The sequence below is a fragment of the Danio rerio genome, chromosome 5, assembly GCF_052040795.2.
Source record: "Danio rerio strain M-AB ecotype USA chromosome 5, GRCz13ab, whole genome shotgun sequence".
NCBI classification, from domain to species: Eukaryota; Metazoa; Chordata; class Actinopteri; order Cypriniformes; family Danionidae; genus Danio; species Danio rerio.
The window spans coordinates 55,552,198-55,565,427 of NC_141025.1; the positions used below are offsets into that span (position 1 = coordinate 55,552,198).

Below are 13,230 nucleotides of genomic sequence, written 5' to 3' on the forward strand. Positions count from 1 at the left end.
TCGCCCCTGCCCTCTCTATCCCGCAAAAATGAGGCCGTCAAACTGGGAAAACATCATCAAGCCGGGCACCAACAGAGAAACCAATATAGCTACTATAGATTTACAAAACCACAGATTTCCAAAGCTGATTTGTAAGAAGGTGTTCGAAAACAAGTGTTCTGTATACTTAAGATTGTTTTGAGTAGGCCTGATTGTGTTCAGATATGTTTCTTAGGCACAAAGAATCACAATTGTTTTAACATTCTTTACTTGTCAACTTTGTTTAGACTACATGATTTTCAAAGTAGTCATGTCACAGATGTTTTCACACTGCATGACTATCTGGGGTAGCGTTTCGTCAAAGACAAAATACACAAGACGTGTCACTCGTACACTTTTGAATGGGGAAAAGTGTAACTGTCAATATGGCGAATGAAGCCCCGCCTTCTAGTACAGGAGTCAATCAGCGATCGCTATACAATGACAATTCTCTGGGGGAGAGGCTCGGACCAGACATGAGTTTCTGCAGATTTTACGTGATACAAACATTTAGAAATGAGACTAAATAGACAGTTGTTGTTTAATTTGATTGGTTATTTGTAATATAAAATGTAATCGTAAGCTTGGCAAGTAGTTTTGGAGAATTTGATGTTTCCCCATTCAAACAGAATCTCCAAATATACTGCCTGAGAGGTGTTTCAAACATACCTGCCAACATTTGGATCATAAAACTTGGGAGCTTTAATCTGGGGGGGGGGCGCGCAAAGTGAAGTGCGGTGGGAAGGTGCGTGCAAACTGAAGAGCAGGAAGCGGGTATGAAGATGGTTGCACGTTGGGTTGGGTGCGCATGGGGACTGAACCAAAAAGCTAACCGGACTGCACCAAAAAGCTGAGGAGCGGGGGTAGGGAGTAGGTGGAAATCCGGGAGTTTTCCGGAAGACCGAACAATACGGAAAATGGGCGGGAGTGTTGGCAGGTATGATTATAAAGATGGCCGCCGAGTGAAATGACTTGCCTTACAGGGACTTTGGTTTTGTCGCTGCTGTGTTTACACTACAAGATGGCATGGCAACAGGGGTTTTATTAACTACAGCATATAATGAGAAAGAAGCCTTTAGTGGTGAAGAAAATTAACTTATTTTGCTCACCTGGGTTTTGAAGGGAATTAGCAATTTCTCCTCAACATTTTTTTCTCTTTCGACCCAGTTGGTTTTGATCAGATGACACTTCAAACAGACACGAGTGCTCCAGCCAAATTTCTTCTTGGGTCCAAATAGACTGAAAAGAAGCACTTTTAACGTTTCCCCCAACCTCCCGCTGACCTATACAAGTAGATGCTGCTGTCTTACACATCATGACTATAAATCACGCCAGTTGGATATGTGGCATGCTAAATATCTTGAGTTGTCAGCAACTTATCTGCTATTCTTTCAGATCGCATCTTTGATTCAATTTGTGTTATTGTTACTCGCGTGAACAAGAACCGATTTGCCTGGGATTTCGGACATTTGTCTGCGATTTCTCAAAACCTGACAGCGTGGCAAAAATCATGCAGTCTGAACTCGGCATTAAGTTACATTTTTGTGAATCCAATCATAAGTAGATGGTGCTAAACACAAGTCTAATGTCTAAAGTGGTTTGAACTTGTCTTATTAAGACCTCTTGCAGAGGTATTAGAAAACACATTTAATCAAATAGCTTTCATAGTGTAGATGCTTATGTGGTCGAATATGTTCAAACAGTCCAAAATCTTTACTCTCCACTTACTGGTTTTTATGGAAACTGTTGTGAGAAAGTACAACAAAATACAGTATTCATACATTGCTGTGTGTACCAAAACAAATTACATTTGGTCATTCTATGGCTCACTTGTTAGCTGTGTATCACGAATGTGCTCATCAATGGCATTTACCTGCTGCAAGGAAAACTCCTGTAAAAGTGATGTAGATTGCAAACGAAATAACTAAGAATGGTCTTAATGTTTGTTGATACCAGGTGAAAACATTAATGTGCCTTGCATCACTAATTTATTACATAATTATTCCATTTAAAGGGATAGTTCAAGCAAAACTAAATCATTTCTTCCTAATTTACCCACTCTTTACTTGTTACAAACCTTTGTGACCTTCTTCTGTTGAACAATAGAAGATATGCTAAAGAAATCTGGAAAACAGTAACCATGAATATTTGATTTTCCCTCTATGGAAGTCTTTGGTTACAGGTTTACAGTTTCTTCAAAATATGCCCATTAGTGTTCCACAAAATAAAGAATCTCATAAAGGTTTGAAACAACTTAAGAGTATACAGTATAGTGAAAAAAAAATTGGATGACCTATCCCTATCCCTAGCAATTTGTTTTGAAGTAAGACAACTTTGTTGTCCTTGTTAGCCTCATTCACACTATGAGAGACTTACAGCGGCAAAGAGATGAACAAGCTTTCGTTTCAACGGAGAGCGACTTCCGGTGACCTCAGTCAACGCAAGCGACAGTGACTGGTGTTGACCAGGTGGATGTGTCGAGCGAAAGTTGAGAACCCTTCAACTTTCTGCAAATGAAAAGTAAGATTCTTGAGCAGCAGCCAATAGCAGCACCAGTAAAGCTCACATGATGTTCTCTCAGCATGCTTAGAGGTTGGTTGTATTCTCCATGCTGTAGACCTGCACAGACCTGCAAAGTTGCTGCTAGTGTGAGTGAGGCATTACTCGACCAATCAGTTGTTGGACTAGGTAACCATCATGACCCATCCCTAAAAGGTACTATGGTGTTTAACTTTTTACATTTGCAATCCAATGCCCCAATACACTTGAAATTCCAAAAAGTCACTCAGTTCTCTATTACTTATGAATGTGCTGAGATGCCATCTACAGTCAGTGCATGTACACATTCTCATTTTCAAAAGTTTCCTTGAGGGATGCGCTTCTCAAAAGGATATAAATGGCAATGGCATTCCTCCACTTCGGAGACAAACATCAATACACCCTCATAATTCATTCATAAACCATCTTCTTGGAAGCTGCTTTCCTTGTATATACAGCACAGGTTCGGTGTTCCTTTATCAAGAGCTGTACTGCAAATGAGCTTCTCTGAGGTGACTTCATTGGGTAAGCCGTGTTAGGTCAGCCACTGGCTGTTTGTCAGGCTAGTATGAAATAGGTTAGTGACAGCATGGGCATGTATTCTCTAAAGCACTCTGAATGCTTTTACATACAGTGCATAGATGGTAAGGCACAATGACATGTTTAAGCTGGGGGTGTCCAATCCAAATTCTATCAGGTCAACATTCTGCAGACTTTAGCTTCAACCAACTTACTTAGACTTCCAGTTGTTTTCAGCCTTTATGAATGTCTTTCTTTTGTTAAACACAAATGTTGGAAACATGTAACAATTGACGTCAGTATTATTTGTTTTTCCTACTGTGGAAGTCAATGATTGCAGGCTTTCAGTTTCTTTCACAATATATTGTTTTGTGTTCGACAGAAAAAAGAAACTCATAAAAGTTTGAAACCACTTGAAGGAGAGTAATTAGTGAGTAAATGTAAATTTTTAAATGATCTATCTCTTAGATTGGCTGGTTCAGGGCTGAAATTAAACTCTGCAGGAATAAAGTCACCTTCCAGGTATAGGTGTGGACACCCTGGAAAAAACCCAACCCCAAAAGACACTACTTTCTACCAAGCGTGTTACCGTATTTAGGTGACCTTGCAGTAGCATCCGACAAACAACCCATGAAGCGTAGAAAGTTTCCAGCTGTTCCAGAGTCCAACAAAAAAGGCTAACACTGATCACCAGGCTAGTTTTTCAAGAATAAAACATGAACAGTGACAACTAAGAACAAAGTGATAGGTGAAAGGGAGCGACACACAACCCTGCTTGGCGTGACAGACGATGAGCCATAGAAGTGAGACACAGGGACATACGGACCGCACTTACCACCATCACACGAATCCACTCAAAGTGCCAGGAAGCCAAAATATCCGCAAGGATATGGCTTTCCGGCAGCCGGCCATCCTGGGAGGGGACTGAGCCAGGCACCTTGTGGACCAGAATAAATTGAGATCTTTTTAAATCAGGGCTACAAAAGGAACATAGTTAGACAAAATAAAAACATTGATGGCTACTAAGATGGCTTAGGACCCTTGAGAAGGAGAGGGAAAAAAAATCCACCTGATGTAAAGGCAAAAAGAGAAATCAAACAATGAAGCTATTTTACCCAACAAGACAATGCCCTCAATGTGTAAAGGATTTTTCTAATCTCTCTTTATTAGCCAAACATGATTAAAATGCAGTTCCTAGGAGCATCTCTCCCTAAATAAGAAGAAAAAGGGGGGAAAAAAAGTCAAAAGCATCTTTTACAGCATGAAGCTTTTTCATCTTTTAGAGGCGCTGAGAAGAAAAGGAGCCAGAGAAGCACAAACATGCTCTATTTCTCTCTGTATTCTCCTTAGCACTGAAGAAAGCCACGTTACCTGAGGATATGCATCGCGTATCACAAGCTCAATAGCCCCAGAACAAGTTTTCAGTCACAGTTTTTCAAAGTAATAAAAATAATCCCTAGCACACTCTTTAGTCCAATTACATACTGCCATGTAGCTATCGCCCAGATCAACCCCCTGCCTCTGCTCGGCTGGCTTTGACCCTCCGCGTGTTATCTACAGATAAGGCTTGCTTGTAATGCTAGATTCTAGCGGACCTAAATGTGCATGAATCGGGATCAGATTGTCAGCATTTCGTTGAGGTGGAGAGAGCGTGTAAGAACAAACCTCAGAGAAGATATTTTGCGAATACTTCTACTTTGCTTTTTGTAATGATATATATCTACTATTTCTAGTTTTTACACATTTTGCTCACAAGATGGTTTCCATTAGAGTGTATATACATAAAATACATATACCACACATTAGATTTGCATTCCTACACTATGCGCACCTGGATCTCGGCTATATGGTCAGCAGTGTTGGGCAAGCTACTTGAAAAATGTAGCTAGGCTGTTAGCTACTCTATGTAAAATGTCGCTTAACAACACTAAATACTACCCTCTGGGAAATGTAGCAAGCTAAGCTAAAAGCTACTTGGCAGAAGTAGCTTAGCTACATCAAGCTATTTTTGCATTTTTTTATTATTTTTTTTTAAATCGAAGCAACTTAAATCCAAGTCAATCACATCTTAGTGATCAATAAAACTTTCAATGAATCATATGAGGCATAATTGTTCAGTTAAATTATTTATTGCAAACAATAAACTGTACCAAACAAAAACAAATTATAGTATATAACAGCAAACACAAAAACTCCAATAATGCCAGGTGTTACCATTTATAATACTATAGTCATTTATAGCAAGGGGAAATATTTAGGAATAAGCATTATATTGTATTACATATTTACAACTATTCAATAATAAATTTTTACACTACATAGTGAAGTATCATTATTAACTATCATGAACTAATAGTAATTACCATAGTATACTTTAGGCTTGACTTTAAGTAAACTGTATATGTCCTCTCTCACAGTCATCTTTCAATCAAGTAAGTTTCTTGTGTCAGCCTAATGATTGTTTAGCGATATCACCGACTAGATCGAGAGGTGGCAGTAACACGGCAAAAAGTGTGTTGTTGACCACTGTAAAACAGGTAGAAGACGAAATCGTCATTCTCAACCCCATATGGATTTACTTTCATCGGCTAGATACCGGCCTCACAGCTCTGTGAATGTCAGTGACATCACTTAATAATCCGCCATCGGTAAATGTAGCTTGTGTGGATGCTACTGCTTAAACTTGCTTAAACTAATAGCTTCGCTACAGAAAAGCTATTTGATTTAGAAAGAAACGACGCTACTGCCAAGCTACTGAGAAATTAAGCTAGTAGCGTCACTGCTTGTTGCGACGCTACTGCCCAACGCTGATGGTCAGGTGTCTCAGCAACTGTCATGATGGAACAACAGTTTAAGACTGGGATACATTAGACCAATGTTTGTAAAACACGTTCCTGGAGGACCACCAGCACTGCATGTTTGGGATGTCTCTGTCACACCCATTACAGGTCTTTCAGTCTCTGCTAATGAGCTGATGATCTGGATCAGGTGTGTTTACTTAACCCTCCTGTCAAGTTCACCTTCCACTCCTTACTTTAGTGTTCCCAGTCAAAATTCAGTCTCTTTAACTGCTCTTAAATTGCTCAAAAAGCATTTTTCCCCACCAATTTTTTTTCAACGTTCTTTAGCTGTGAACAATGTATTTATAGAATTAGACATAAAATTACAGTGAAAATACAATTAGGCACCGAAAATGTATTACAAACTGAACACGTAATATTATGGTGGTAATCATGTAGGAGGATTGGCACATAAGCACGGGAAAAAGATGTGTACCCACAAAAGACATTGCTTAGTCTGAAAGGTGTGTGTGTGAGTGAGTGAGATGGGGTGGTGTCTATAGGGATGTTTTCTGTTTGATGGTTGAATATTGACTATGTACCCATTCATTTCCTATGGCGGTCAGTTTTGAACACCACAGGATAACACAGTTGATTAAAACACTCAAAATTCAATGAAAGAGGTGATCATCACTTTTATATGTTTAACTGCATAGTGTGGAGGATATCATAAGGCTTTGAGGCAATCAGATGTAAAACACAATATTTATGAATGTTTGAAGTTGTAAATCAGGAAGGTTAAGGACACATGGAAAATGTGCAGAGCTGGTGGTCCTCCAGCAATGTGGTTAAGAAACACTGCACTGGATGACTTTCAAATATTAACAGAGTTTAAACCATATAAAACCAATTCACTCCTGTTCAGAGGTGTTTTGGGTAAGTATGATCATTTTTTCTTTCTTTCATTTTATTTTATTTTATTTTTTAATTAAAACAATATTTTATTTTATTTTATTTTATTTTATTTTATTTTATTTTTTTATTTATGGCCCTGAACAAAAAAAATAAGCATGGGTATATTTGAAGAAATATTTGAACATTCAGTAAAAATCTGCATTGCAACTGTATGTAAAAATAATCACTTTTAAGTGTAAATAATTACTTTAAAAGTGATTTTCTCAATATTTCATTTTTTTCAACCCTTGGCTTCCAGATTTTCAAATAGTACTGAGCCAAATATTTTTATCTCCTACAAAAACATAAAAAAGTTTGTTTATTCAGCTTTTGGATGTTGTATCTCTTTAGTGAGATAGTAATAACACACATGTGAATGGTTTTGTGGTCCTGAGAGTCATCAAAATGACTATAACATATTTATAACAAATATTTATTTATTTTTATTCTTCTTATGGGCTTTCGTTTTGAATTGGATAAAAAAAATTACTCCCTGTGTATTTTTTTATCTTTTTTTTTTTTTATAAAATTCAAAACATCTCAAAACAAAAAAAATGTATTTGTGATCACGTAAATGCATCCCTCTCACTGTAACATATACTGTAACTAAAAAAATCTGTTACCCTGTCTTAACAAATTATATCTCGTTGACATAACTGTATTAATGAGCTGAATTAACTTTGGTGGTCTAAAGTTGACTATTACATTTCAGTTTAGTAAACTGATCAAAACACCTTCAAATCTTACCAGCTCCTCAACCCCTAATACTAAATTATGCTGACCTTATTCAGAATTACAGAAGTGTGCTTGTCTTTGCAATTGTTTTGGAACTTACAATTCAGCTGGTTATGGGAGAAATGACTAGGAATTATAACAACATAGGCTCATTCTGAAAACGTAGCCCTATGTACATTTCTAGAGATCACAAATTATGTAGGCAGAACTATGTATGGCTGCATTTCATCTTTAAAAGGAATGCTATGGGGCAGTATGACACCATTTTCTCACTCAGCAGCTGACTGCTCACCTCTGTATGGACAGCTTTCTAGCTGTTACCAGTTTTTTCGGTAGCTCGACATGTACGTTGGCCGAGACACAGAGCGGAGTTGATCGCTATAACGGGGATCGAGTCAGGTGAAAAACAATTCTGGAAACCAGGAAAGACAAAAACAATAGCTAAAAAATAAAATAAACAAGTAAATAACGATGAGAATGTGGTAAAATCTGAAAAACTGGTAAAAATCAGTCAAAGGTTTTCTTTTTCTGAACTGCTTTTTAAAACTGTCGGTTGGGTTTCGGAAGTGGGTGGGTAGGTCAGACGGTGCTATTGGTTGGATTTAGGAAAGGGGGTGGGGTTATCAGTCGGTCAGTCAGTAAGTCAGTCAGTCGACAGCAGCCTCTGGTGGATTTATGTGAGAAAAGCAAGTGTGATCCTGTAAAAGCATAGACAGCGGCCTCAAGAGGATTGGCAAATACAAAAACAGAAAAAAAAAAATTATATATAGCTTCGTGGGCCTATTTGAAGCTCTTTAGAAATGTATATAGGAGTACATAAACAGAATAAGCCTGGGTTGAATCACAAACTGCAGAAAATAGTTAAACTACTTGCTCTACACTGTTAGACCTTACCAGGCTTTTTTACAGTAGAACACTGGCAACACTGTTGCCAGCTACTCACTGTAAAAGTTTGGTTACGGTAAGTAACTGGCAACAGTGTTGCCAGTTAATTACTGAAACTGAACCATTACAGTGAGTGGCTGGCAACAGTGTTGCCAGTTGTTTACTGTAACCGAACCATTGCAGTGAGTAGCTGGCAACAGTGTTGCCAGTTAATTACTGTAATAGAGCAGTAGTGGTAACTAACTGGAAACTGTGTACAGTTAATTACTGTACTGTAGTGTTACAACTCACAGCATTATACTGCATACACAATAGTATGTCAAGGTGTTACTAAAATTAATTAGTATTCTTACCTGTTATTAATTCTTTAAATTAATTAAGTTGTAAATTCTGACAAATTTATTTTACTGTTTTGGCAGCAAACAAATATAAAACAGAAAATGTATAACAAAATTAAGAAATCAGCAGATATAAATATCATCTTACATATTACTGAGAGCCACAGGTTGCACAGCAAGGCTGCAGTCAAACTAACGTTTAAGCATGCAAAATTCATATGTCATATGGCTCTGCGAAAAGGAGTGGGATTAAACAAAATATTTAGAGATTGAAAAAGCAAGCAACTGGTCCATAATTTCTGTTCAGAGAGGTCATGGTTTGATCTTTGATTAGTCTCAAGCAATCACATGATGTGATTTTGCAGTTCAGAGTTCTCCAAGCTTGAACTTTCCAATGCTGCAAACTGTAAAATTTGTCACATGAGCATTCATTCCAGGTCTGCAGCATTCACATGCATATGAATGGAAGTCTATAGGGAGAAAAGTGCAGTGTGACTGGGACTTTAGGCTGTAACTCTAATTAAACACACCTGATAAAACTAATTAAGGCTCGTTAGAAATCTACAGGTAATGTTGAAGCAGGGTGGGAACTAAACTCTGCTGCGCTGCAGATCTCCAGTAACTTGGAGTTTGACCCCCATGGTATATAGCAGGGGTGCTTAATCCTGTTCCTGGAGATCTACATTCCTGCAGATTTCAGTTGCTACCCATATCAAACACACCTGCCTGTAATTATCACGTGGTGTTCAGGTCCTAATTAATTGGTTTAGGTGTGTTTGATATGGATAGCAACTGAAATCTGCAGGAAGGTAGATCTCCAGGAACAGGATTAAGCACCCCTTGTATATAGCATACTTTTAAAGCAACTGCTAACATTTATCACAATTACAATCACATATCCAGTAAACACACACACACACACAAAGTGCTGCAGTGAAATGTGTTACTCTCTCCTCAATGCTGACCATGCAAAAAAAAAAAAAAAAAAAAAAAAAACTGAACAGCAAAAAACACAAAATAATTATTTTAAAGTTTTAAATAATTAACAGCTCTGTCAAATCTCAAAAAGTTTAAAATAATTATAGAAAACAAAAATAAAGTTGGCATCACCGAAAAACCAAAGGATCCAATCTTTTATTGTTTTAATTATCTCATGACAACAAACTTTTTTATTGTTTCAAATATAAATTCATAGGTGGAAACACAGCTCTGAAAAATACTTTGCAACAAACTCACAATCTGGGACCTGACAGTTGAGCTTTTGTGTGTAGATGGCTATGTGTATCATGTTTTTGTGATTCCCTGTGATGTTGTGCACATGTTACCTTACTGAGATGATGGAATTTAATTTTGGCTTAGTTGCCAGAAAGATACATACAACTGTTAGCATCTGTACATTATGGCAGTATGCAATATCCAATAAATACATATACTTAAACAAAAGTAATGTAAGAAGTTATATGAGGAGAGGCTAACTAGCTAACAATGTAGCTTTCAAGTACACAGTTCAAGATAACAACAATATAACTTAAAACACAGCCTTATTTTATAAACCCTCAAAAACATTTGAACACATTTTACTTACTCATTATAGATTCTTATTTAAAGCCTAAAACATATCAGACTCTACATCTCAATTGATGGACATAGCATAGAGCACACTCAGCAGTAAACAAATCAAACACCTGGCTCTCTTAAAGGGCCAGCATTTTCTGAAAACTCTTTCTAACACCTTTGTGTTTAGAATAAGACGGACAGCCTGTGGGAGTGTGTGGTGATGCCTAAATCATTGTTTTTTACAGTTATTGCACAATCTACAGAGTAACAGTGCAGTTATACTAATTAAACACCTGATCAAACTAAATCTAAAGGTAGTGTGTTGAAGCAGGGCTGGAACTAAATTCTACTAGGCTGTGGCCTTCCAGGAGTTTGACACCCCTGGTACATAGCATATTTTCAAAGCAACTGCCTACATTTATCACAGTTATGCACATATTGTTTAATAAAAACAATAAAAATATACTATAATATAAACTTCATCCATAGAAAAAAAAATAATAATAAATAATCTGATTCTCATGTTGCTCCAAATCTGTAGTAATAATAAAAACACAACAAATATTATGATTTATACATTTATTTAGGAAAGCCTTTATACTGTTAATGGCACTTTTACTTGCCGGTTTTCCAGACAAATTCATTGAGTCTCTGCAAAAATGTATGTGCGTGTTGTTTAAGATATATATATATATTTTTTTTTTTTAATAACACATTTTTACTAGTTATTTAGCAAAATACTAATATTCAGTTGAAAGTGCAATTTAAAATCTTAACTATAGGTCAAACTAGGCAATTAAATTAGATTTATTATAGAAAAAGTAAACAAAGTTATAAAAATTATTGTGACAATTTCTTTACTCTGTGTGAATATTTTTGCCTTTAAATGCATTTCGTCCATATCTTACACTTACCTTTTAATAAGCTCTGTGGCATTGGTTGACTCCTGATACTCAATGTTAAAAACATAAAAGGAACCAAAGAAAACACAGAGATAAAATAAATATGAAATAGGAACATAAAGCATTAGAGTAGATGGGGCAGTAATGGTTGAACAGTAATTTACCATTTATTATCACAGTAAATATCTGTAATGTTACATAGAGTAAATTACTGTAATTTATTCTTTGCATTACAGAATTTCATACAAATCCTGCTCCTTTTACAGCAAAATACTGTTCCCTTTCATTACAGCTAAACACTGGCTATTTTACAGTTATTTACTGCATAATCTACAGTAAGGGTTAACAGTGTACAAACAAGTGTATTCATGACTATACATAAAAAGTATAATTATATAATAGAAAAAGATCCATTTGCTATACCAAGCAGCATAAGAAACTCTTTCTAAACTATGAAAATCAGTGGGAATGAATGAGACTGAATTTCTCCAGCCAAAAAAAAAAAAAAAAAATCCAATGGTATCTCTGCTTTATACATGAAGAATAAGGTCAACAGCTTACAATGTTGTTTATTTAAAGAGCCCATATTGTGGGTTTTTGAAAATTCCCCTCCATGTAGTGTGTAACACAGCTCTAAGTGAAGTGAAGTATCCAGCTAAGGCTTAAATCTGTAAGAATACAGTGTTTAAATGGTTGATTCATCTATAAAAGAGTCGACTCATAGTGCTTCAAACGAGTCGCCTTGATACCGAGTCATTAGGTGTTTCGCCATGACGTACGAACGAAACCAAGTTATTCACGTGCACGCACAAACCCGGGAGATTTCAAACCTGAGGCCCCGCCCTCTGACGCAGAAACCCAGACACACACACACACCCACAAACACACGCACACAAACATGCCGGTCGATTAAAGTCACACTGCAGATGGATATTATCGAGGGTCTACCCAAAGATGAAACATCAGCATTATAACCAAGCAGTTGGAAACTACTTGAAACTTCTGGAAACTACATGCTACAAAGAATATCTGCATCTTCATCTGCGTTTGTTAAAGGAAGGATCAGTAAAGAGTAAGTTAACTTACTGATTGACGTCAGGATGGGTTTCTTCCTCCATTTCTCAAGTGTAAGTACGTGCGATTAAAGTTGTTGCCTCATTTACTCTAGCTTGCAAATGTATTTAGTTGTGATTTGTTACTTGTAACCGCGTGTACTGTATCAGGTTAACTGGCTATATTCTCTTATCGCGTGCAAAGTCACGTTAAAAACGCGATGCGTGCTGCTTTGTTTACGGAGCTCCGTGGTAGAGGTCTGCATTCCCGCGGCTGTCCCCGCGCCAGATTTCTGCGGCGCGGGAATAAATTTCCGAATAAATCACTCGAGCGGCCGGTAGCGGGTTTAATTTGGGACGGGAGCGGGCTGTCTAGCAATATCACTGATATTGCTATGCGAATGAGAAAGAGAGCTTTGCTTGTGTGTCTGCTTGGTGCTTGTGTGTGTGTGTTAGTGCGCACGCGCGCGTATGAGAGAGAGAGAGAGAGAGAGAGAGAGAGAGAGAAAGAGAGAGAGAGAGAGAGAGAGAGAACTTTGTCTGTGTGTGTGCTTGGTGCTGTGTGTGTGTTTATACAGACAGCTTGGCTGTCTGGACTGTATAGCTGGGTGATTTTTGGTTTTGTTCTCCCCCGCTCTTTAGCGGGATCGGGCGCGGCGGGCAGAAAACGGGGCGGGTCGGGCACCGGGACAACAAATTCTTCATATAAGCGGGAGCGGTCAGGTTCAGGCTAAACCTGGCAGGTGCGGGCGGAAGCGGGAGCGTTGTCGTCCGGAGGTGTGTGTGTGTTTTTGTGCGTGTGTGGCAGCTAAAGTCCACGCCTACACTATCGAGCGTGTATGAACTGTGATTACTTTCTATATTGCTGATTAGCTATTGGGCATTTCACTTTCTGACTGAAGGCAGTCGACCAATCGTGACAGACTGTCATCGGTCCAATCAGCGCAGATTA

At 37.7% G+C, this 13,230-nt stretch overlaps 1 protein-coding gene across 5 annotated transcripts in view; it reads right to left on the minus strand.

The window, feature by feature from the left end:
- The window catches only part of mctp1a (multiple C2 domains, transmembrane 1a), a 257,558-nt gene that overhangs the window by 36,987 nt on the left and 207,341 nt on the right, over window positions 1-13,230 (minus strand). Inside the window, exon 18 of one of the 5 annotated variants that reach the window (XM_087254123.1) lies at window positions 3,911-4,012. The exons of the other annotated variants lie outside the window; for them this stretch is intronic. Coding sequence (XP_087110249.1) covers window positions 3,911-4,012 — 102 coding nt within the window. The remainder of the gene's footprint in view (window positions 1-3,910; window positions 4,013-13,230) is intronic. 5 annotated transcript variants of the gene reach the window in all.